The 26877-nt window shown below is 43.7% G+C and overlaps 1 protein-coding gene across 1 annotated transcript; it reads left to right on the forward strand.

The window, feature by feature from the left end:
- Nucleotides 1–4630: 4630 nt before the first annotated feature.
- On the forward strand, nucleotides 4631–26069 carry prmt1 (protein arginine methyltransferase 1). Its single transcript, XM_073033369.1, has 10 exons — nucleotides 4631–4691; nucleotides 9902–10015; nucleotides 11555–11710; nucleotides 12577–12640; nucleotides 14828–14970; nucleotides 17405–17492; nucleotides 20196–20311; nucleotides 20556–20706; nucleotides 21653–21774; nucleotides 22996–26069. The coding sequence occupies exons 1-10, from the start codon at nucleotides 4674–4676 to the stop codon at nucleotides 23077–23079; spliced, it is 1056 nt and encodes a 351-aa protein (XP_072889470.1). The 5' UTR covers nucleotides 4631–4673; the 3' UTR covers nucleotides 23080–26069.
- Nucleotides 26070–26877: the final 808 nt, after the last annotated feature.

A 26877-nucleotide genomic window follows, 5' to 3' on the forward strand; every position in this document is an offset into this window, starting at 1 on the left:
CGCTAGGATTCTTTTGGAAAAAATGAAATAAATACCTGCACGAAAATGAATCTCAGGGTTGTATATGGTGATATATATGTTCTTTGATAATAAAGTTTACTTTGAACTATGAAAACACAGAGACACAAAGAGGCAGCAGATGATGTGTTCTGGAGCAAAGATAACACAGCTGGAGGAACACTACAGGGCTCCCAGCATCCATGGCGGGAAAGCGACGGTTCATGTTTCGAGTTGAGACCCTGTGTCAGGACTGAGTGTGAGATAGCCGGTATAAAATGGAGCGAGGGAGGGGTAAGATGGGTTGGTGGAACTGGATGGGGGGGTCATCCTGACCCTCTCTCTCCTCATCCCTTCAGATTTTTGCAGAGACAGCTCTCTCCGTTGGTTCCTTACTGCTGTCGCAGCTGGGTGAGGTCGTGCGGATAAAGTCCCACTACGTATTAAATGCTCCCAATGGCGTGTGTCTCAGATAGCCTCTGACAACCAAGTCCCGCTCCTGGCCTTCACGTGTGGCTTAGCTACTAAGCCTGGTGGAACTGTTTCTACCAATAGGAGAAGGGACAAAGGCGGGTCACTGGCTCCTTAAAACTAGTCACTTCTGGTAGATGGGGCTCGTCAGCAGTGGTTGGCAGCCCATGTAGGAGAAGGAAAGCACTGATATAAAACCTCAGCTGCCTTGCGGCCTTGGGGCAGGCCTCGGGAGTAAACCCGGGGGAAGATGTGTGGTGAGGGGAAGGCTGCTGCATGGACAATGTCGTACTGCCCTGCCAATGCAACCGATGGAGAGCCTCAGAGGGCACCCTGGGTTACACACTCCGCTTTGTCCCCTGCCTCCTTCGGAGGTGCAACACTTCCTCACTCCTACCCTCTCGCCAGCATCCGGGGACCCAGCCAGCCCCATGCACCTCCTCCCATCAGGTCTGCAGTCTTCTGTTGCTTTTGCTGTGGGTTTCCTCTGCATCGGCCATCCGGAACTCCTAGATTCATGACCTTTCCACTCCCCTGCTCATTCCTACACCAACATGTCAGTCCTCGGCCGTCTGTCTGCAGCGGTGAGACCAAATACAACCTAGATCGGGTTCCCAACCTTTTTAAATGCCGTGGACCAATACCACTAAGCAAGCAGTCCATGGACCCCAGGTTGGGATCTCCTGACCTGGATGGCCAACACCTATTCTGCCTAGGCAGTCTACAACTCAATGGTATGAACACTGTAAACATGAGGGATTCTGCAGATGCTGGAAATCCAAAGCAACACACACAAAATGCTGGAGGAACTCAGCGGGTCAGGCAGCATCCATGGAAATAAATGAAGAGTCGATGTTTTGGGCCAAGACCCTTCATCAGGGCTGGGGTAGGTGCCAGAATAAAAAGGTGGGGGGGGGAGGGGAAGGAGGCTAGCCGGAAGGTGATGGGTGAAGCCAGGTGGGTGGGAAAGGTCAAGGGCTGGACAAGAAGGTATCTGATTTGAGAGGAGAGTGGACCATGGGGAAGAGGAGGGGCCAGATATGAAGAGAGAAGGGGTGGGGCAAAAATGTCTGGAAGTTGGAGAAATCAATGTTCAACCGATCATCTCCCAGCTTCCGACTGCATTCCCTCCCTCCCCTCATCTGCCTGGTTTCACATCTCATCCTCTAGTTGTCCTGCCATCTTATTCTGACATCCTCCCCCTTCCTTTTCGGTTCTGATGAAGGGTCTCAGCCCGAACTGGCATCTGTTTACCCCTCTACATAGAAGCTGCCTGACCTGCTGAGCTCCTCTGGCATTTCGTGTGTGCGCTCTGGTATGAATACTGATTTTATTTTTTCCCAGTTTAAGATATTTTTTCTCTCCTTATCCAGATTCTGTCACTTCCTTCCCTCCCCCTTTTTTTTTACAACGCTGAACCGTTTTGGATCGATTGGAAGAAGGAGGCATGTACTTGGGGCTAATTGATCACCCGGATGACTCTCTATTTGTCCCGCGGGCTTTCGGGTGCGCACGTTTTTACCTCAGTGAGCTCGGTTTGTTGGTCTTTGCACTGTAAGTTACCCAGTGTGCACCATCAGTGACATGACTCCAGAAAAAACTTCTAATCATACACTAATCCTTGGTCATTGTTGCTCTGTGTGCACACGTAACACACCCCTCTCTCTCTCTCCTTTTTTTTTTAAACCCAATTTCATTCCTCCTTCCCACCTGTCTCTGTCTGCCCGTCGTTGCGTCACGGTGGCGCAGCAGTTAGCGCGACGCTATTACAGTCGGAGTTCAGAGATCAATTCCGGCATCATCTGTAAGGAGTCTCTGCATGTCCTCCCTGTGATCGTGTGCGCTTCCTCCCAGTGCTCCAGTTTCCTTCCACAGTCTAAAGACGTACCAGGTGGGCTAACTGGTCATTGTAAATTGTCCTGTGATCAGGTTATGGTTAAGATCTAGGTTGCTGCGGCAACGTAGCTGGAAGGGCCTATCCTGTGCTGTATCACTAAATACCTACTCCTATCCTTAACTGATTCCACCAATCACCTGCCAGCTCCCGTCTTACCCCTCCCCCTCACCTCTACGCCAGCCATCTTCCCTCAAAAACCAGGAGTTTCCAACCTGGGGTCCACAGACCCCTCAGTTAACGGTAAGGCTCCATGGCATTTTTTTTTTAAAAAAAGGTTGGGAACCCTCAATCCTAATTCAGGGTCAACCACCAAAACATCATCCATCTACCTCCAGGGATGCTGCCTGACCTGCTGAGTTCCTCCAGCAGTTTATTTCCCCCCCCCCCCCCCCCTTCAAGCTGCAATGAAAATCTGGGCAAGGTCTGATGCAAAGTCTTACACTGTGAGCTTTTGTAACTGTGTCTGTCTATGCAACCTAGGAAGCAAACAGTATTGAAACATTTTTCTAAAAAGATTTTGCTGGGGGAAGGGGGTCTTGTATTTATTGTTTGAAGTTTTGATAATGTTTGTATAAATTTTCCATAATTAAATTTGTCTTCATATAAATGAGTGGTTTTGTTTTAACTGGAGAAAACATTAACTTTGTGGTTAGTGTAACACTGTTACAGCTCTGGCGATCGCTGATCGGGGTTCGTTTCTAAATGCCACCTATAAATTTGCTGACACAGCTATCGTTGGCAGAATATTAACAGTGACAAGAGGGTGTACAGGAGGAGAGTTGTAAAATTAGTGGGTCCAAGATAATTAGTATCCAAGATATCTTCAAGGAGCCAGTGCCTCAGAAAACTGGCTTTCATCATCAAGGACCCCCAGCACCCAGGACATTCCCTCTTCTCATTGTTACTATCAGGAAGGAGGTACAGAAGCCTGAAGTTGCACTCACTCAGCGATTCAGTAACAGCTTCTTCCGCTCTGCCACCTGTTTTCTAAATGAACATTGAACTCCCGAACACCAGCTCACTTTCTGTTTTTGCACTATTTTAAATCTTTTTAATATACATATATGTGCTTACTATAATTGATTTACTTATTTATTTTTCTTTATATCTTTTTATGATATAAAGCAAATTTCCCAACAAATGCCAGTGATATTAAACCTGCTTCTTGCTGCTGCCATCTGGAAGAAGGTACAGGAGCCTCAGAACCAACACAACCAGGTTCAGAGACAATTATCACCCCTCAACCATCAAGCTTCTGAATCAGAGGGCATAACTTGACTCATCACTGAATCATTCCCACAACCTATGGACTCAGTTTCAAGGACTCTTCATCTCATTTTTCTAACTTTATCACTTATTTATTTGCAGTTATTGCTGTTTTTTGTTTCTTTGTATTTACGATGCATGCCTTCAAGAAAAGGAACCTCAGGGGTGGTATATGGTGACAATAATAAATTCACTTTGAACTTTGAATCCCTTTGATATTTGAACTGCTCAAGTTCCTCTCCTACTATCCAGTTTCCCCCCTATATTCTAGCTGAAATTAACATTGATAAAGAAATCTAGATACACTTTGTAAAGTATGCTATGATCTTTTGTATGCACCAAGACCTGGTGAGATCTCCGATTTGTCTAAGGCAAAGTAACCCCTGAGCATGCCAACCTTTCCAGTGTAGGTCAATGCAGTAGCGACCTGAAGCAATGACTAGGATCGGAATCAGACAATAGCCAGTCAGTCAAGGACAATGTTTAATTCAATAAAGTAAATCAAATTGAATGAAGATTAACCGATGATTGCTAATTGCTCTTCATACTGTAATGAGTGCAGTGTGTGAGATCTTATCCCAACATGAACATGGGACAATTAGCAAGGGCGTTCGGTATTTCCCCAGCCCTAAGGTTCCACGTGCTAAAATGCTCGGCATCCCCTGAAGAGACCCACGTGCGTCTGTACAATGTTTCCTGCTGGATCCCCTTAGCCAATTGCCTTCTGCTCAGGACTAATTCCCCGCCTCATTTTTCTTGATGGACAAAGAAAGTGCCCAATGACTCTCCCTATCTAGAAGACCTTCCCTCGCCGTTTGATAAGCAAAAGACAGAGCATTTTCGCTGGACTGACGTGCTGATGAACCAATGCTTGCTTCCAGTCGACAGCCGATCACGTGACGCCAGCTAGAGTGACTTACTCACTGGCCAGTGATTCCAGAGCAAACGTGATGGAAAGCCAATAGGAAAGTGAGAGAGGTGGGACCACGCATTTTTTTGCGTATAAAAGGCCGGACGAACATGACGGCATTTCTTTCTCAAGATGGCCGAATGCATGGAGGTAGGTGTTGAAGGGGGTGTATTGGGTACGGGAACAGAGGGGGGAATGGCGTTCCTGCTTTTTCGCCGATTGGAAAGTAGGACAGCTTTATCCGGGACGCGGGAGCGACAGGGCGGGGAGGCGGGGGCCTGGTGGTGGGAGGGGCGGCGGCAACTCAGTGGATCGTTCGAGGCGGGACAGCGCGGCGGCAAAATGGCGGTGGCGGCGGCGTGTGACCGGACACCTGGTTACCACTCCCGGGGGACGGAGAGAGGGGATTGAAGGGACTGGGTGAATCATTCTTACTGGTTGGGTGCAGATGAAAGACCACACTCACCCATCTGAGGGGTCTTGGTGATTGTGGGGGGGGGGGGAATACAAAATACGCGAAGGCCCGAAGGAGTGAGTCGCCGTCGACCCTTCCAGCGCCGATCTATCATCACGTTTTACCCCAAGGGTTGTTTGCCCCACGTTTCCCGCCGTCTCAAGTGATTCCTCGTATCACCGGCTCGGCCAACTATTGCTTTTCTCCCCGCACCCCCTTCACTCTTACTCACCCCTACCTTCCTCGCTCTGCCCCCCCCCCCCATCCTCCCAACCCTCCCACTGTCTGGCACACCCCCTTCCATTCACCCTCCCCTCCCTCTCCTTGCCTCCCCTTTCCACCCTCCCTCCCCTCCCACTCTCTACCCCCTTCCATCCACCCTCACCTCCCACTCTCTACCCCCCTTCCATCCACCCTCACCTCCCACTCCCTGCCTCCCCTTTCCACCCACCCCTCCCACTCTCTGCCCCCCTTCCATTCTCCCACCCCTCCCACTCTCGGCCTCCCCTTTAATCCTCCTTCCCCTCCCGCTCTCTGGCACTCCCTTCCATCCACCCTCCCCTTCCTGCCTGCCCCCTCCATCCTCCCACTCCCTGCCCCCCCCCCTTCCATCCTCCCACTCTCTGGACCCTCCATCCCATCCCTCTGTTTCCTCCCTCAGGTCCCCTCCTTCCACTCTCTGGTATCACACTCACTTAACCTACCAAAACCACCATTCACTGTTACCTTCTCTCTGGCCCACCCTTCCCCCCCCCCCCCACTAGTTTGTTCCCTTCCACCCCCACCCCCCTCAGTTTCCTTCCTCCCACCTTCCACTCCCTCCTCGCTGTTTCCCACTCTTACCTCTATCATTGTTCACTGTCATTGTCACGGTCACCTACCTTCCCCTTACACTGAGCTCCCATGTTCTCCCGCCCCCAAAATGCTAGCTGCCCATCTCTCCCCCCCCCCCACTGACTTTCTACTTGCGAAGTCTCCTGTTCATCTCATCAGCCCTCCCTCCCCTCCCCATACACAGCCTACACACACAAATGCTCCATCCCTCTGCATCACAGTGCTACATCTGTTCACAGTTTAATCTTATAAATTGTGAGCCCAGTTAGCCAAGTATCATTCCAGTTAATACTCCATTCCCTCAATCCTAGTCTGATCCCTTAAGGAGCAAATGCCTGGGAACATGATTGGATTGTTACCTAAATCAGTACTACTACCTATAGTGGCATTGTAGTCATTATCCCCTTGTGCTTGCTTTCTCCATATTCATTCCTTTTGACTATTTCAGTACCTGTTAATAATGCTTCTGTTCTGTGTATGTGGCTCCCAAGTCTCTTTGTGCCTCCTATTTATAGCTCTTCATCATTTAGAAATTATTTCTCAGGTGACCTCATATTTGCCAGCACCGAAATACACTCAGTGGCCACTTTATTGGGTACAGGAGTGGGATTTAGTGTGGACCTCTGCTGTTGTAGCCCGTCCACTTGAAGTTTTGACGTGTTGTGCAATCAGAGCATCTACACACTGCTGTTGTAACACCTGTTTATTTTAGTTACTGTCACCTTCCTGTCAGCTTGAACCAGCCTGGCCATTCTCCTCTGACCGCTTTCATTAACAAGGTGTTTTCACCCACAGAACTGCCATTCAATGGTTGTTTTTTTCCCATGCCTTTGTAAACCCTAGACTCAGATTTGACATGTTGTGCGATCAGAGATGCTCTTCTGCACACAACTGTTGTAATGTCTGGTTACTATTGCCTTCCTTTCAGCTTGAGCCAGTCTGCTGACTGGTTCTGACCTCTCTCATTAATAAGGTGTTTTTGCCCTCAGAACTGTCGCTCACTTGATGTTTTTTTTTATTTTTGAACATTGGTTGTTTGCCCACCCTATTGATGCAGTCTTTCATCGATTCTATTCTAGTTCTTGAATTTACTGAGTATGCCTGCGAGAAAACAACTCTCAAGGTTGTATAATGTATCATATGCATACTTTAAATTTACTTTGAACTATGTTAACTCAGCAATTACTTTCCAAACATCTTCCTCTATTTCTCTTCCCTAATGACTTAACGTTTCATTTTTGGGTCATCCCTATAAAGCATAGAGGGATGTCAACAATAGCAAGATTTCACAAATTCAAGCTGTTAGAATTCAATTCTGATATACCAATGTTCAAACATTTTACATCCATAAGCACAAAAAAATTGAAAATGCCTCACATCCATCCCAGTTTCTAATTGCATTAGAGGAAGTGAGGCCAGGAATAACATGAAGCCCTTAGCCATGCCATTGAAGTTAAAAGCAAATAATATGCAAAATACGTTAAATTGTGAGTGGCAGCCTTTGCAACAGAGGAAATAATGTACATCATTGGGTAATTCTGGAGTTGGGAAAGGCTTGACAAACTGAATATAGTACTAATAAAAATAACAGTACTAAAGAGCCAGGTGCCCAGTACTATATTTTACTTGTTTTAAGTAGGACTTTCCCCTGCTATAATATTTGGCATAATGATAATGGAAACAGGCCCTTGGGCCCATTTAGTTCATGCTGAAGCATTTAGACTGCCTAGTTCCCATCCATACCCCTACCGTTCATGTACCTCTCCTACTCCTAGTGACATCCTTGTAAATTTTCTCTGTACTCTTTAAACCTTATTTACATGTTTTCTGTAGGTAGGTGACCAAACTGCGCCCAACACTCCAAATTAGGCCTCACCAACGACATGCAACTTCAATATTGTAAATTCTCTTGATTGGTGCCGTTCCTTTGAACAGAAATATTTTGCACTTCAGCTGAAGGTTTAAGAGAAATGAGGAAAAATTAAAGCACTTTAGGCTATTTAGCTGAAATTTCCTGTGGGTTATACTTATTAATTAGAAGACACAGGCATCGAAGCATTTTTAAAACTTAAGGGAATCAGCAGGTTGCATGGATTTTTTAAGTGCAGGTCACTCCACAAAGTTTTCAGGGGAATTTGTAAAGGACACCACGTATACTCATCTCAACCAAGGTGGTCAGAGTATTGATCTGGCTATAAAATTCATTAGCAACAGAATAAGATTGTTGCTAATTGATATGCTCAAAGTATTGAATACATGAAGTTCTCAAAATGGCTTGATTGACAGATGACATCCTGCAAAAATCCATATTTGACTTTCAATTATTTATAACAAAGTAAATTTGCTGATATCAATTTGGGGATAGGAAAGTGAGGCAGTGGGTTGTGCTGCCACCTCACATCTCCAAAAATCCAAAGTTTCCCTTGTGACCTCCAGTACTGTCTAGCACTTTCATTGGACATAGAACAGCCCACAGTTGTGCCAACCTTTTAATCTCAACCACAAAGGGCTCTGTTTTTCTTTCGTCCATATGCCTATTTAAGTGTCTCTTAAATCTTCCTAATTTGTCTGCCTCTACCTTCACCTCAGGCAGTGCATTCCACACACTTTACACTTTTTTTAAAAAAAGGTCTACCTGATATCCAACTGTGTGGGTTTCCCCTCCCACAGCTCAAGATTTGAGCCAATTTCTACTGTAAGTTGCCCCAGTTCTGTAGGTGAGTGGCAAAATCTGAGAGAAATTTCAAGATTCAAGTTTATTTATCACATGTACATAGAAATTTACAGTGAAGTAAGTTTGCGTTGACAACCAACACATCTGGGGGGGGGGGCGGGGCGATGTAGACTGCAAGTGTGGCTAGCACATTCTGGTATCAACATAGCATACCCACAATGCTTGGCTCATACCCACAATGCTTGGCAAAACACGATACTCAAGATAACAGCAAAGCGACAACACTGCAAAACAAGCTACAAAAGAAGTTGATGGAGGCGGAAGGAGAGTAAAGTGAGATTAGTATAAATCAGTGCATGACAGCCAGTGCAACCTAGATGTTCCAAAGGTCCTGTATCTTACTGTAAGAAAGCAGTAGAGTAGCTGGAAACATTAGAGCCTCTGATTGATGGGCAGGTAAAACAACCAATCGTATGCTGAGTGATCAGTTTATTTGCTGCACCTGCGTATTACTGCAAATATCAAATCAGCCAACCATGTGGCATAAAAGCAAGCAGACGTAGTTGAGAGGTTCAGTTGTTCAGCCAAAACATTAGATGGGAAGAAATGTAATAGGGTGGTTTGCTTATCTTAGAAGCTGCTGATCTCCTGGGATTTTCACATAGAACAGTCTCTAGAGTTTACAGAGAATGGTGCAAAAATAACGAAAGAGAATCTAGTAATTGATAGTTCTGTGGGCAAAAATACCTGATTATTGAGAGAGGTCAATGGAGATTGGCCAGACTGGTTCAAGGTGACAGTAACTCAAAGAACCAGGTGTTACGAAAGTGGTGTGCAGAAGAGCATCTTTGAACACACAACATGTGGAGTCTTGGAAGTGGATGGGCTACAGTTCCACTCATGTGTAATAAAGTGGCCTCTGAGTGTATATGCAGCCTTAAGTATTCCACTTCTGAACTGTACATCTGTTTTCCACCACTTCTCCTGCCAACCAGCCCCAAACATCTTTCAAAAACAAGGAAAGTCCGTGACAAGAGGTTTGCCTGGCTTTCTACTACTTTTCGTCGTGGTAATGGCGCCCAACATGGCCGACGGCAGTGCTTCCTCAAGAAGGCCTCCATGATGAGCTTGGTCTCGCTCTTTGGGACCGAACTCTTGGGTTACATGTTTGGCTGTTGGAATAATTTTGGCTTATTAAGTTAGAATGACAAGAGAACACAAATTGGGGTGTAAATGCCAGTGGTATGGGGGTATTTACAACTGAGGAAAATTTTAAAAGTCAAGCCAGAGATCTTTTCTGCAGTAGTTTTAGAATGTAAGGTTTTCTCACAGCAAACTCGGGATTACGGTCAATCATTTCTGAGCCTGAACTTCTTTCTGCACTTAATTTGACTTCAGGTGAGCTCACTCTCTGGTGCTCCAGATGGCAGTGCGCCAGCCAAGGCCGAGGCTGAGGACATGACATCCAAGGATTATTACTTTGACTCCTATGCGCACTTTGGAATACATGAGGTGAGTAGTGAGGGGTCAAAAATATTTTGCCAATGAGGTGTTCAGCTAAGGCCCATTTTTAGCTGAGTGAGAAAGATCTCATAGGAGTTGTTACGTAGCCAATATTTATTCCTTACTGACCAGTTGGTGTTTTTAGGCTTTCTCTTTATGGGACAAATAAGAGCTTGTATTGTGCACGCTGGCTCTTGGATTTCTTACATTACGTCAGTTTGGGAAAGATACATTAGTCTTAAAGCATTTCAGGATATTGTAATAATGTGACAGTCGTGTGGTTCTGAAGGAATTCCATTTCTAGTTCTGATGTTTGCTAGAACACTTCATATTTTTTTAGCCCATCACTTAATATGACCATAACTTGGGATGGCTAACTGGGAGGTTTTGGTTCCCAGCTCTTCATTTCATGTGATGAGATCATGGCCAACTATCAATAGCCTAATACCACACTTGCAAGAGGATTTGAGTGCAAGTGTCTTCCTCCAAGGGGCTCATAACCATGTTGTAGGGTTTGGAGGCTTGTGTGCCTTAATGGCCCAGAGAGCTGTGTTGGCTGGAGTCAGGGCTTTATGGTTTGGTTCTTGGTAGGGTCACCCATACCAAAGAGTAAATTCCAGACTAAGTGGTTCAGCGATCCTCCAGGTTCAGAGGTTCAGCTCAGGATTAAGAACTCTTGACTGGTAAAATAAAATAGTTACAGAAACAGAAATGAAGAATCCTCTATCTGCGTGTGACAGGACGGACAGAGATGGAGAACCTTCACTGCTGCCCTAAGTGTAATGGGCAACAAGTATGGAAGTGTCTTGCTCTATAAGGCCTTGGTGACATTCCGTCTGAAATATTGTATGCAGGTCTGGTCGTCTGACCCAATGAGTGATGCAGTTGTGGTCAAGGGAGTGTAGCCAAAGGTCACCAGAATTCTAGCAATGTGGTCTTGTTGAATAAAGAAAAGCAGATTGTCTTGCTCTAGATGCCAGAGCAGTGGTTCCCGACCTTACTTATGCCATAGACTCCGACCATTCACTGAAGGGTCTGTGATCCCCAGTTTAGGAACCCCTGATTTAGAGTTTAAGAGAATATGGTGATGTTAGTGAACTGTACAATATTCTAATAGGGCTTGATGGGAGAGGTGAGGATTATGTTTCACCTGAAGCGATGGTCATGGTTTTGGAATAAGGTTTGGCCCCTCAGGACAGAGATGACAAATTTTTTCACTTGATGGCTGGTGTGTCTTTGGAATGAGCTTCCCAAGAAGGCTGTGGAGGCAGGAACTGACAAGATTTACCGGTATATTAATGGGTATCCAGGATTATGGGATGTAGGGAAGTAGGTCTGTGGTAAAAGACCATCTGTGGTTTAATTGTGCAGCCATCATGAGGGATTGAATGGCCTGATCTTATTTCTTATGTTTCTGTTGTGCAAAAGAGAGTATATTTGGAGTCTGCCTTATTTGTGTCAGTGCTTGAGGTTGGCAACAGTGGAGGGCCAAACTGTGCCCTTAGCACTGAGAGCCTTTTGTGACTTTTTCCATTGGTTTTCTCACAGGAAATGCTGAAGGATGAGGTTCGCACTTTGACCTACAGAAACTCCATGTATCACAACAAGCATCTCTTCAAGGATAAGATAGTCCTGGATGTGGGAAGTGGTACAGGCATCCTTTGTATGTTTGCAGCAAAGGCTGGTGCTAAGAAGGTTATTGGGGTAAGGATCCATCTCAAGCTAGTCTCCTTTGAAGGCAGCCCTGACTTTTACATATGATATTAAACCAAGGCTCTATACAGAGCCAAAGATACAATCCCCTGGCTTCAATAGCTGTATATAAATCACTTTGTGTTGTTTTAAACAAAGGATAGATAGAGTAACTTTATTTCTTGTTAAACTATGTTACTGTGAAATGGGGGTGGCTGTGTGCCAACCTTGCTACGTGAGCCCTGGTAGAACAAGGATATGTGGCTTGTTTTACTTGGAAATTCATAACCAGCAGACAGTGTATCCCAGGACTTCTGGGTGGGGGGAGGGAGGACAAGTCACCTGCTTGGAACACTGCTTAAAATGACAAAGCAGGAATTGAACTCCTGTGTTGTTTCCATGTTTTGGGTAGTTTACTCTGTTTTCCAATGTTCTTTATTTAGTCTTTGGAATGCTTGGTCATGAATGACCCATCAGTGTTCAACTTTGTCCAGTTTTACATGGATTCCTTGTACTGAAGCATAGGCCACTGATAGCAGCTCGCCTCTGTCCTGAACCAGTTTTTCAAATTTTCCCAGGTATAGGCCGTCTTGGCATATCCAGGGATGAGGTCTTCAGAGCTTCTGTTAGCAATTCTGTAGCACTGGGGTAGCTAGCCCCATGTCCAGCCCTTCTTTTGCAACCGAGCTTGGGACTTCATATGTGGAGTTATGGACACCGTGTCCTTCTGAATAATTATGTTCATGCTGAAGAATGGGTGTTATAGTTGCATTTTTGATTTATTGCCTTAATGTCTTTTTCATCAGACTTTCATTTACCAGCTGCCTGTGTTTTGATTTAGCTTGTGAAAAAAACTTTAAAAATTTTTTTTATGGCAGATTGAATGCTCCAATATCTCAGAATACGCTGAAAAGATCATCAAAGCGAACAACCTGAATCATGGTAAGAATCCATAGTCCCTGAGGTTATAGGGTGACTTGTGGAACTCTTGACTTCAAGCAAATACTCCCATACATGTTTAAAAGATCTTTCACAATGTTTTGTGGTCATTGACTGAACACAGTATATATTCCATTATTTTATTTAGAAATCTGGAGTGGGGAACAGGTCCTGTGGCCCACCGAGCTGCACTGCTCAGCAACCTACTGATTTACTCCCTTGTCTAGTCACAGGACAATGAGGTTACCCCTCATTCTTCTGAATACAGGCGCAGACCATCAAATGCTCTTCATATGACAAGCCATTTAATCCCAGAAACATTTTCATGAACCTCCTTTGAACCCTCTCCAGTTTCAGCACATCCTTTCTTGGATAAAGCACCCAAAGCTACCTGCCCCACACCACCTTCATATTGTCTGCAATCTGCAACAAAGCCATCAATTCCAAGATTTAAATCATTGACATACAGTGTAATGAGAATCAGTCCCAACACAAACCCCTGTGGAACACCACTACTAGTCACAGGCAGCTAGTCAGAAAAGGCTCCTTTTATTCCCACTCTTTGCCTCCTGCCAATCAGCCACATGTGTGGCATCTTGACAAAGGCCTGAAATCCAAGTACACGGTATCAACTGATTCTCCGTTGTCTATCCTGCATGTTACTTCAAATAATTCCAGCAGGTTTATCAGACAGGATTTTCCCTTGAGTAATCCATGCTGACTATGGCCTATTTTATCATGTGCCTTCAAGGATCTTGAAGCCTCATCCTTAATAATTGACTCCAACATCTTTCCAACCACAGGTCAGACTAACTGTTCTATAGTTTCCTTTCTTCTGCCTTGCTCCCTTCTTGGAGTGGAGTGGTGTTAGCAATTTTCCAGTCTTCCAGACCCTAGTGATTCTGAAAGATCATTACTAATGCCTCCATAATCTCTTCAGCCACCTCATTCAGAACTCCTGGGTGTACACCATCTGGTCCAGGTGACTCATTCAGACCGATGGGTGGCAATCGAACGGTTCTCTAGAATGGGACGCCTGTGTTCCTCCTGCCTTATGTTTTGTGTATATTGTAAAGCTTATACAGATAAAATAAATCCTTTATTTATTCCTGAAATGGCAGTTGTGATAGGGCAACAGCTTGGTATTTGGCTAAGAGCTTGTGTACTAATTGTGGCTCTGGATTTATGGCTGGGACCGGTCTGTTCTCAAATGCTGTAGAGGGGGGGGGCATCATTTAATAACTGATTAAGGCAGACCAGTTTTTCTTTCCCAATGCTGCTAAGCTGAGCAGACATCACAACAAATTACTTTTGGTATGCCGCTTGTTTTTACAAATGCTTTATTAAGTAAAAGCGCAATGCACCACACAGGTTGGGGGGGGGGGATTACGAGAGTTAAGTAAAATTTGTAAATTTTGCCTCTTGTAAAGTGAGAAGCTAATGGAATTGGGGGGTGGCATGAGCTTGAAATCAAGATTGAATCGTCGCTCAGGCTGTCTGGGTGATGCATACTGAGGCAGTGAAGGTTAGAAGCTGCTACCTTGGCTTTGTGGATCTCTGGAAGGGTCTGCTTTGTGGTATTGCCTCTAGCAGGTTCTCAAGATCCTGTTGTAGAATTACTATCCTGGTCAATGAGATTGTGAAATTGGCTGTTATTTCGAACCCTTGGCATATTGGTGTACTGACAATGATTTAATAAAATTCTATGAGCAGCACTTTCAGTACAGCTTATTCAGTAGAAGTAAAACTTGTATCTAAAGTTACATCATCTTCCCCAAATAAAAGCAGGTTACTTTTCCAAATACGACTCCAAATAAATTTGATTGTCTAATAGTAGAACCCTACAATCCTAAAGTAGATCAGAGCTTGCTTTTTGCTCTTTACTCTTAATTCAGGGGTTCCTGAACATGGACCCCTCAGTTAATGGCAGATGTCCATGGCATAAAAAGAAGTTGGGAGCCCCTCCTCTGATTGCAGATTTACATCTGTAATGATAGAAGTCCAGATGACAAGTGCATTTTTGGGTGATTGCCATCCTTTGATTGGGTCAGTTATGGGGTAATATCAGCAAATAATGCCTACAAAGGTTAGGTATTTTTCACCCCATGATCAGACTGATAGACTAGAGTTATATAATTTGGCAGTCATAGCGAGACTTTGCATTTTTGAAATATTACTTCTGTCTTTCAGTTATCACTATAATCAAGGGCAAGGTGGAGGAAGTAGACTTGCCTGTGGAGAAGGTGGACATTATCATCAGTGAGTGGATGGGCTACTGCCTCTTCTATGAGTCGATGCTGAACACAGTTATCTACGCTCGCGACAAGTGGTTGGTATGTATCGAGACAGAAAGCAGAGTAATGTGTGGGTTCTAGTAGCTCCTTGGAAACAGCAGTCAAGTGAAGTGCATATGTTAATCTCAACTAGATTTTGCCCCATTTCCTTCATTCCCTGTTTCAGAAATAATGTTAAGCACAAGATGCTGGAAATCCAGAGCAATGCACACAATGATGAAGGAATTCAGTAGGTGAATATGCAGTTAATGCTGCTATGTTCCTCCATTTTGTACTTTTGCTCAGAAACAATGATTCTGCTTTGATCCAAGGCAGGGAGAGGCTCCTTGAACCTCCAAGTCTATGATGGTTCACTGAAATATCAGTTTAGTAGCTCTACTTCCCTACTTTCCCTGTGTTCCTACAATTTTATTTCCTCGGGTATTGTGCTGACTGCCTTGCATTGATGGGATCTTCCTCTGCCACTCTTGATAGTAACAAACGGGAGCAACAAACTAGATATCAGGAGCTCAGTGCGTCATGCAGTGTCTGTGGAGGGAAGTGGACAGTTGATGTTTTGGGACATGTGGGCAGGATGAAGAGTTTCGATCTGAAATGCTGTCGAATTCCCCCTATAGATGCTGCCTGACCCACTGAGTGTTCAAGATGCTGGTTAGCTGCATCTTGACAAAGGTTTTTGTTCATTGCCTTTAGCTCCTTAGCCTTAAATTTGTTCCCTTGGATTTCCTGATTCTCCACAAATGCAAATAATTTCTGTGTCTGCACACTTGCTTATTTTTGGCGCCTCCACATTTCCTGTTAACCTTCAATGCTCTAAGGAGCAAGGGCCACCAGACTCAAAAAGTTACTTCCCGAAGCAATAAGGCTGATCAACACCTTCACCCACGAACCCACCCCACCACTACTGCATCGCATCAGGAATAACAATCATTTGTTCTTTACACTACTAGAAGTAACGTTAAATAATCTTGAGTCTTGAGAATCGCAGCCTCTCCTGCCTCTGAACACAAGACCTTCATCCTTAGTGTGTGTTACTCTGGATTTCCATTATTGGTAGAACCTTTGTCTTCATCCCCAGACCCCAGTCCAGCATATTCTTCCTAATAGCCAGCAGATACAATGCCAATTTGTGGTTGTGCAGATTTTAAAACCTTTATAAAGTTTTAAGTTCTGCAATTTCATTTCATCACGTTGCAGAGGTTTGGCCCCAGAGGCACAGCTTCCACGGGTACCTCACTTGCACCAAAGACCACAGCAGGGATGTTGGCTGGATTTTTTGAGTACGGTGGTGTACATCAGTCCATGAGGAATCGATCCAGCTATCATTGCAGATGTTGCTGAGGTAGTTTAGATCAGAATCAAGTTCATCATCACTAACATATGTTGTGAAATTTGTTGTTTTTCAGCAGCTAGTACAGTGTAAGACAAAAAAAAATACTGTTACAAAATAAAATAAATTAAGTGCAAAAGACCAAAAATGGTGAAGTACTGTTCATGGGCTGTTCAGAAATCCAGTGGTGGAAGGGAAGATGTTTCTGAAACATTGGGTGTGGGCCTTCAGGCTCCTGTATTGCCTTCCTGATGGTAGTAATTAGAAGAGGGCATGTCCTGGGTGGTGAGGGTCCTTGCTGCCTTCTTGAGGTATCACCTTTTGAAAATGTCTTAAGTGGTGGGGAGGTTAGTGCCCATAATGGAGCTGGCTAAGTTTACAAGTCTGGATATGCATTAATTAAAAATAGTACATTTGGATGAATTGGTTGTTTAGCGGCTTCCTTTGATTAAACAACTGTATTCCTCATTTGTGATTGTGATAAGTGCAGGTGTGTCTTTGCTGCCTCATTATTGATTCATAGTTTATCAGTATTCATTTAGGTTATAAGCCAAGGTTGTTCTTTCACTGCTGGTGTTTGGGGGAGTAATGAAAGACCTTCATCTCTGGTGGTTTTCATGGCTTCCTACATCACATCAGTTTTCAGTACTGCCAATCATGCAAGTCCCAGGTGGAGACTAACTACCACCACACTAAAGTGTAGAAAGATTTTTCATTCTTGTTTCCGTACCAATTTTGTTTTACCAATCAAGGTTGTTAACCCTGAGCTGAACCCGGAGGACCGGTGGGCTACTGTTAGTCTGGCCTCTACCCTTTGGCCTGTTTGGCATGGGTGACCCTACCAAGAGCCAAAGCATTAAGCCCTAACTCCGGCCAACATAGATCACTGAGATATGGAAGCCAACCTGAACCTGCAATGTATGCCAAGCCCACCCTAGCCACCTGTTACACATTGATTTAGATAGAGCTCTTATAGATAGCGGGGTCAAGGGATATGGGGAGAGGGCAGGAATGGGATACTGATTGTGTATGATCAGCCATGATCACAGTGAATGGCGGTGCTGGCTAGAAGGGCCGAATGGCCTACTGCACCTGCTGTCTATTGATTTAAACTGAATAAAATGTCATTTATTTCGTCCCCAGCGACCAGATGGCCTGATTTTCCCTGACCGGGCTGCTTTATATGTTACAGCCATTGAGGATAGACAATACAAGGATTATAAGATACACTGTAAGTTTACAAAATGTAATGTGTATTTTGTAGTCTTAGAGACATTCTGCTGTTGAAATACTGCTCAAATGTATTCACTTACATAAAACAGCATGGCTAACTCCTACACAAACAGCAACTAGGGATGAGAGTTTTGATTAACTGAAACATTGAAGAATTTTATCCAGGAACTCAACTGGTCTACCTGCCTGCACTGTAGTCATTGGTCAATGGCATATGGGTGACTTGTCAGCAATGATGTCCATATGTAAATCCTGCCCATTGTCAAGATTGCTTGATAGCTAGAAACCTTCCCAATTTTATGTGAGGAGTATACTGTGGAAGTTCACATTCTCAGAGCATGTGTTTCAGTATAGAATTAAGGCAGCCCCAGTGACAATGAAATGATTGCATGCTATCTGGAGAGATATTTTAAGACCTTAAGATGTAGGAGCAGAAATAGGCCACTTATCCCATTGAATCTACCTTGCCATTCCATCATGGCTGATTTATTATCCCTCTCAATTCCATTCTCCTCCCCATAATCTTTGACACTCTTGACTAACCAAGAATCTCAACTTCTGCTTCGGCCTCCACAGCCATCCGTGGCAATACTAGAGATTTGCCGCTCTCTGGCTTAAGACATTCCTTGTTATCTCTGTTTTCAATTTTGAGGCTCTGCTCTCCAGTCCTAGACTCATCACATTCACTGTATATTGGCCGTTCAATATTTCTCTCTCCCCCCCACCCTCCCAAACTCTAGCGAGTGCAGTCCCAGAGCATCAAATACTCAATTCGTGGGGTCACTCTCATGAACCTCTTCCAGGCCTTCTCCAGTGCCACCACATCTTCTAGATAAGGGGTCCAAAACTGCTCACAATTCAAGTGTGCCTTATAAAGCCTCAGCATTACATCCTTGTTTTTGTATTGTAGTCCTCTCAAAATGAATGCAACATTCCATTTGCCCTTACCACTGACTTAACCTGCCAGGTAAACTTTAGAGAATCCTGCACAAGCTCCCAAGTGCCTTAAATTTTCTCCCCATTTTGAAAATAGTCCACACTTTTATGCTTTTGGCCAAAGTATAGGTCCATACACTTCCCTATGCTATATTCCATCTGCCACTTTACCCATTCTTAAGTTGTCCAGATACCCTGCTTCCTCAGTACTACCTGCCCTTCCAGCTATCTTCATATCGTCTGCAAATTTGGCCATAAAGCCATCGATTCCTTCATCCAAGTCATTGAGATCCAACATGGGGACTGAAGGAAGGTCTGGATGGGCTGGGACTGTTTTTTTCCTGGAGTGCAGAATGCCAACCAGTAACCTTAAAGGTGTATAACATTGGGTTATGGTGACTAGTTAGCCTTTACCAGGGTGGGGGGGGGGGGGGGGGTCTAAAATCAAGAAGGCACAGATGTATGGTAGGAGGGAGAAAATTTAAAGAGAATGCGAAAGACAGGTTTACCCCCTCCAGGATGGGTACATTGTTTAAAAGACATTTGGACAGGTTCATGGATAGAATATGGGCAAATGGCTCAGGAAGATTTGTTGGGCTGAAGGGCTTGTCCATACTGTATAAATGGGGTGGCATTGTTGGCGTAATGCTATGACTGCACCAGTGACCCGGGTTCATTTTCTGTTACCGTTCATGAAGTGTTTGTATATTCTCCGCATGACTAGGCGAGTTTCTTCCCACATTCCAAAGACATCCCAGTCAGTAGACTGGGTAGTGGGGGCCCATTGGACTTGAAGGAACTGTTACTGTGCTAAGTAAAAAAAAACAGCATTTAAGGGTAAAATTAACAACCATTTTCCTTGCCAAAGGATAGTCATAGAAAAGTACAGCACAGAAACATGCTTCAATTCATCTAGTGTGTGCCAAACCATTTAAATTGTCTACTTCTGTTGATCTGCACCCATACCCCTGCCATTCATTTACCTATCCAAACTTCTGTTACGTTGAAATCTACTTGTAAGCACCACTTTGGCTAGCAGCTCATCCCAAACTCACCATTCTGTGTGGCGAAGTTTCACCCCATGTTTGCATTAAATTTTGACCCCAGACTTCTACTTGTAGTCCCACCCAACCTCAGTGGGGGGGGGGGGGGGGGGGGGACTGTTTGCATTTACCCTATCTATACCCCTCATAATTTTGTATATATTTATCAAATCTCCGTTCAGTCTTCTACGTTCCATGGAATAAAATCCTACCCTTGTAACTTAGCAATATCCTTGTAAATTTTCTCTGCACTTTCTCAACCTTATTTATATTTTTCCTCTAAGTAGGTGGCCAAAACTGCACAAAACACTCCCAAGTTAGGCCTCATCAAAGTCTGATTGGATAGTGGATTTCTGGGCACTCTTGCCTAAGCAGCTTTCATTGTTTCAAGTTATTGACTGAGATTATCATAGCACGTGGAGCAGAATTGGTTATGGGCTTTAATGATGAAATGGCCTTTACATTGCTAAATGCCAGTTTTTGTCCACAGTGCGTGGATATTCATAGTGGAACTGATAATGTTCAGTAATGAAAATTATTTAATTTTGTTGTGTATTTATTTCCTAGTTATTAGTGCACAAGCTGGTAATTTGAATCCAAGATGTCTAGGAAGAAATTTTAAATGTTACAAAACTGGTTTTATGTTTAGTACTTGTAGGCAGTGTGAATCTGCAAGGATGGAATTTTATACTCAGTGGCAATCTGCCCCTTTCCCCCTGCAGGGTGGGAGAATGTCTATGGTTTTGATATGTCCTGTATCAAGGATGTTGCCATCAAGGAGCCACTAGTGGATGTGGTGGATCCCAAGCAATTGGTGACCAATGCCTGTCTCATCAAGGTTAGTAAGTGTGTTTTCTGTATTTGTAAGTCCTTCTGGACACGGGGAGATTGGGGTGTAAAGGTAAATTAATTAATGGAACTTCAGTGCACCTATGAGAACTTCTTAAGGGAAATGGTTGTTCTGCTATTGAATGGCAATCAGACAGCCTCCGGCTTGGATTTAATAAAAGATATTGGGGAGGTGAGACTGTGTGGCAGAGTATATTTCTATGGTTCAGCTACTGAATTGTCTTTCCATTCAGGAGGTGGATATTTACACAGTGAAAGTAGACGACCTGTCCTTCACATCCCCTTTCTGCCTTCAAGTTACACGCAATGACTACATCCACGCGCTAGTAGCATACTTCAACATCGAGTTCACCCGCTGTCACAAGAGGACAGGGTTCTCGACAGGTAATCAAACGGAGCTTTCAGGTTCTTGTATCATTTCAGACTGGTTAAAATTTTGAAATTGCATTATGCTGGGTGGTGGGGCAAGCTGCTGGCTAGAGTAACTTTTTCAAAATTCTTCCAATTTCTCTCTTCCAAATTTCACCACATACAGCCTTTGTAACCTTTGCTCTCTCTGACCTTACTGACTTTCCTATCAGTCTCCTACACTCTACATCTGTCTATTCTATGTCCCTGACATTGATCTTCACTGTCAGCACATCAGTTGTCTTTTAAATATTTACCACCCTTCTTTATACTCCCTAAACTGAGTAGGGGAGACTACTTGGCTCATCAGCCTACTTCACCATTTAGTGAAATCATAGCTGATTAGATTGTAGCCTCAGTTTTACATTCCTGTCTACCTTCTTTGATAATCAAGTATCTTTTTACCACCACCTTAAATTTATGCAAAGATTTTCCCTTGTCTGTCTGTTTAAGGAAGTGTTCCAAAGGCTGTGCAATTGCTCTCTCTGTTTTCTAGTCCCAGAGGTCAGCTGTGCAACATTTCTTCTGTGCTTTATGGACACAGGCTGAGTTACATGGTTCCTCTTTGAGGGCGTTGTCACCCTATTCACTCAGCTGCAGTGTTACCAAGTGCACACAGTAGCGTGGTGATTAGTCCAACACTGATGCATTTCAATTACAGCAGCATCTATAAAGGGGTTGTACTCCTCCCTGGTTCTCCGGTGTTCCAGTCTCCTCCCACAGTCCAAAGATGTTAGTAGATTAATTGTTCATTGTAAATTGTCCCTTGATTAGGCTAGAGTCAAAATTGGGGATTGCTGGGTGGCGTGGCACGAAGAGCCAGAGGGCCTGTTGCGTGCTGTATTTAAATAACGGTGGACTGTCTCCCTGCTGACAGTTGGAATATTTGTGCTGATGGTATAACCTGCTTGTTTAATTGCAGCCCCTGATGCCCCTTACACTCACTGGAAACAGACCGTTTTCTACATGGAGGACTATCTGACAGTCAAACGAGGCGAGGAAATCTTTGGAACGGTTGGCATGAAACCCAATGCTAAGAACAATGTAAGTGGAGAAAGTATCAGAATGTGCACAAAGGTCCCCTGTATTTAAAGACACAAGATGTAGAGGTGCTGGAAAAGGTGCCACATAATATTTTACAAGAATAGTCCCTGAATGAGCCTTTGTTCTGGACAGGATCTGAAAGATGGAATGCTGTTGGTTTGGAACCTCTGCTATTAATCCATGTGAGCATTGGCAACAAGTGATGAACATGTTTCTAGTGAGCACTGGGCAGTTTTCTGTACTTAGGAGACTTTATAACACAGGAGGAGTCTGATCCTCTTGTCAATTTTCCCCACTTGCCTTAATTTGATTCCCTCTGTGTCCAGAAATCAGATCTCAGTCTTACATGTATTCACTGTCTCAATATCTGCAGCACTCTAGTGGGGAGAATTCCTAAGTTTTGCAATCCACTGATCTTTCTTATTCCTAAATTGTTGATCCTTGTAGTACTGAGACTGGTTGTTGGTACATTCACCATTTTGGTGGTGTCAAAGTAACTGTCGTCATGGATTAATAAAATAATGAAAGTGACTGGGCCCAGAACACGTACACTGGTACAACTCAAGCATTCCTTTTATTTAACTTGTGAACGAGGAGAGCATCATGGCCCTCGGTAACCTGCTGTTCTGAAGTCTGAACAGAAAGCTGTTACTTTTATCAGTTAGGGATCCTGATTATTGTAAATTGTATATTTGAATTCCTTGCAAAGTCAATCATTCTTGATAGAGTTGTTAAAAGTCAGTCAAAACTTCAAGGAGATAGCTGATATTTTGAAGTTAGTAAGAACAATAGAACTTTCTTTGCTGGGTATGTTTCACATCCTTCTGTTATCTCATCTGTCTCCGACACTCCCTATTGTGTAAAGCATAGGTTCCCAACCTTTTTTTTTGCCCTGGACCCCAGACTATTAACCAAGGGGTCCTTGGACCCCAGTAAAGGAACCACTTTTGTAATGGGATGCAATGTCTTAGGAAGGCCTTCCTCAAAAAGTTTCACTACAGAGGCATTACTACTTTGACTTGAATGCATACTGCCAGTGTAACTGGTCTGTGGTAAGCTGAGATGTCTCCGGCAGACTTGACTACAACTGCCCCAAGCTATCTTTGCCTTACTGCAACTCTCTCAGTGGTGGGAAGAAGCTGCCTATCTGCTCAGTTAAGCTTGTATATTTCAATAAAATGGAGAAAATATTAATATTTGCAACTTTCTTTCCCTCCCCAGCGAGATCTCGACTTCACCGTTGACATCGAATTCAAAGGACAGCTGTGTGAAATGTCCAGTTCCATTGACTACAAGATGCGTTAGATCCACCTCTACCCGCCCACCCCTCCAGCCATACGCACCGTCCACATCGTACCATTTGCAGGCTCAATTGCAACTACTGTAGTATCCGATATGTAGATAATTTTGTTTTTCAAAGGAAACTGCTATTTGGTTGTGTGACTGACTATCCTCCAAATTGGTTGACCTCCATCGGCATGGCAACTGGCCTGTGAAGTGATGGAAGAAAGAGGACGTCTAGAATTATAGTTGCCATTTGAGTTACTCTGAAACCATTCTTAGGCTGCTTTATTGTTTTTGATTGCTTTTCAGACAGAAACATTTGAATGCAAATGTATGATACTAATCTATCTTTGTGGGGGAGGAGGGGTTAAGATCTAGGTTATTCCATGAAAAGAGCTGTGATTTGTTTTAAAAGAATGGTACTTCAGTTTTCTGCGAATTCTTTGATTTGACAAGTCATTCATTCATCAACAAAGCGATTCTGGCACATCTTTACAAGTGGATCTAGTTCTGCGTAGATATCTTTGGGACCTTGTTAACTGTTTGGAGAACTGTTGTATAGTGGAGAGCATCTCAACATGCAGTATTATGAAGAAGGATGTTAACTGCAGAAACCATCTAGCATAGCAAAGAAGGTAGGGTAAAACTGAGATCTCAAACCTTAGCTGGGCAAATGCATTTGAAGTAAGGAAGTTGTTGGTGGTTATTAGTCATTTTCTGAGCTGGTTTCCAGTGTGGAGAACCCTGAGGCCCACCTGCCACTTGCCTCCCCTCGCCCCCCCTTTATTTTGTGTTACTGATAACATCTTGGGTTAAAATATTACTTACTACAAGACACTCGATTGTTAATGGGGTCATAATGCCCTGAGGTTACATGTGAGAAGCTGCTGATTTCTTGTTCGCTCTGATTAATTGTCTGTCCTCTTTTTAAAAAGTGTTCAGCATAACCACATTTATTTTCAAGAAATTAAATAATTTCCCCCCAGTGACTTGTCCAATCATTAAATCATCAATATTTTGAAATCATCCCACTTTTTTTTAAAAAAACATTATCTTTCTCGAGGAATTGCCTTGTGATGTTAGTAGTAACTCCGTGACTGGAGTCTAATGCATATCCGTATTGTTACTCATTTATTCCCTGCATGTGGAGCCTCCAGGTCTGAATTTCTTCGGCAAAGGTTTGTAGCAATGTGCTTTGCCCCTGATATTGCAAGGGGCATTACTGTGAAGCATGGCACAGCAAAGTCAGAGATTTCATAATCGTAATTACCTTAGCAAAGTAAAATATTTGGTCGATTTGAGTTTGTTGCATAGCTAATTGGTTATCTGTTGTGAAATGTGGGGTGGGGAGAGAAAATCATTTGGAGCTCCTTTAAGCAAGGAGGCTCTGTTCAAACGTTTCCTGGGAGTGGGTTTGTGATGCCTCATAAAATTTCCACTTTCAGAAGAGTTGTTTTAAAAAAAACAAATGGTTATGCATCCCTTCTTTCTCCTAACACCTGACCCCCACCCCGAGAAAAATCACCTCATTATTTCCTCCCAACAAGTGTACTCACATTTGGCAGCTTGTATTTTCTTATATTGTAACAATATAAGAAAACATTGCAAAGTGATCTGATTCTAGCACACACTAGTGGTCATAATCTGTGATTTTTTTTTGTTTAATTCTTTCTTTATAACTTGAACAGTTATATCAGCATAATCCTATTTCCTTAGTGAATCATCTGGAGAAATGGGCCTTTAGTTACTTTTGGCACCCGAGACTAGTTTTGGGCTTAAAACACTAATTTCTTTTTTGTCCTTTCTCTAATTGGCCTGGACTGTTTCAAGAGTCAGCCTTAAAGGTGGATGTCATTTATGATTGGTGACTCACCACCCAGCCCTCATTCACTGCATGCACTCTAGTCGTGCTTTCTTTATCTTAACCAGCGGTTACTTTGAGTGTGACCAGTGTTGACAAACTCCCCTGCTTGTGACAGTGCCCAGTTTTGCTCCCTGCGTTCACTGTCCAGCAAAGGCCACTCCAAGCTAGAGCCCTGGTTGACTTACCGCTTTCTACCTATCACAACTTCAAGTGGCTTGCGCTCATTTTAACTCTACTCACCGCCTGCAACGTGCTGCTTATTTTGAGTTCCGTATAGATTGCGTGGCTCTGGACTGTCATTGTTTTGCAACTACCCAGTTAGACCAATGCCAGTTCCAAACTTATCCTGTCACTTTATATTTAGGCAAGGCTATTCTAGGGCACAGCGTCACCGGCGCACACATGCTTGCAACCTATTGGTCTGGGGATGGGGGGGCAATAAGGGGTTGGGTGGGGGAGGGGGGTTTGCTGATGTTAGTTGAAGCAAAGTGACATTTTTTTCAGTACAAACCTGACTTGTTAAGCTTGCTGAACAGGTCTGCAGATGAAACTAGAAACCAGGTTTTCTTGATGTGTGGGTATAGTGCTAATGGATATGGACAATGGGAGATATCCAAAGGCTGCAACAAAGCTTGGAATTGGCTGCCAGGACTGATGTTCAGATCCTTTGCCAACCGAGGCATATTTCAATGAGTTGATCTACAGAGAGAAGCTGGCAGCATTTTACTTACTGGGGTGCAATTGTGCGTGTCCAGTGTTAACTGAGCCAAGACTGGGGTTGTTTAGTGGGCTGCTGTGACAGCTTTAAAATTGCCTATGGTTCCTTTTGAAATCAGGATCAGACAGGACAGCGGGTTGGGTCGTGTCAGTCCTCAGGATTGGGTTAGGATTCCTTTTTTTGTTTCAACAGGGAGAAGGAACTTCATTTCCCCCGCTCCCTGAGCTTTATGGGGCAGTTGCATTTCCAAAGCTTTGTTGCAGTCATGACTTGTACCTAAAATCTTTTTAAGTATTAGTGCATTGGGACTGTCATGTTGGTCTTTTGAACCCCCAAAGTACCAACAGACCAAACTTTGTGGCTGTGTAGTAAATTATGTTTTTTTTATATATGGTGACATTCATTGAGAATAAAAAAAATTGACTTTAACCCTCTTATTGAAAGTATTTTTTTGCTAGAGGACAAGTAATAGATTCTCCCTAGATCATGAACACCTGTCTAATGGACGCCCAACCCAACAAGCATTTGGGAGATAGTAGAATACATTTTCCCAGTTGCTAAGTGTTTTGAGGGGGGAGCAGTACTTCCACAGAGTTGCAGTAGTTGGCAGCTGAGTTAAGGACACTGAGGCTAACTGTTGGTCTTCCTGTTCCAGCTGATTCTCTTCCCCCACAGTTTCTGAATTGCAGACAATAAGACCATAGACATAGGGCCAGGTTTGGGTTATTTGGTCCATTAAGTTGGCTCTGCCAGTTGATCATAGCTTAACTATTTTCTCTTATCAACCTCCACTTCAAATATATGCCATCACTAGGCCTGCAAGGCTGTATGTGGCAATGGAGTCCACAGATTCACCACCATCTGGGAACCCCCTAACATCTCAGGAAGACCCATGAACAGATAACATCTTACTTGAATTGAATGATCACATACTTACTCTAAGCAAGTTGGAGAATTGACCAGTCTGAAAACACTGGCATGGCTAGTGGAATTGCTCTAAGTTGCTATTCATGTAGTTCAGTGCAAATGGAATACACTCATTAAGACATTTCTTGTCCACTTTGTGCTAGTTTGCTGGTGCTTCAACTTTAGGGCAAAGAATGGATAACAACAGTTCAGTACATTGGTTCTGGATAGCACACTGCAGCAATAGAATTGAAATTGCCTATGAGAGTAGTATCTGTGCTGTAGTTCACACCTTAGAAAGAGGTCATGAACTAAAGTCCAGAACCATGTG

This window comes from Hemitrygon akajei, chromosome 31 (genome assembly GCF_048418815.1).
Source record: "Hemitrygon akajei chromosome 31, sHemAka1.3, whole genome shotgun sequence".
Classification (NCBI taxonomy): Eukaryota; Metazoa; Chordata; class Chondrichthyes; order Myliobatiformes; family Dasyatidae; genus Hemitrygon; species Hemitrygon akajei.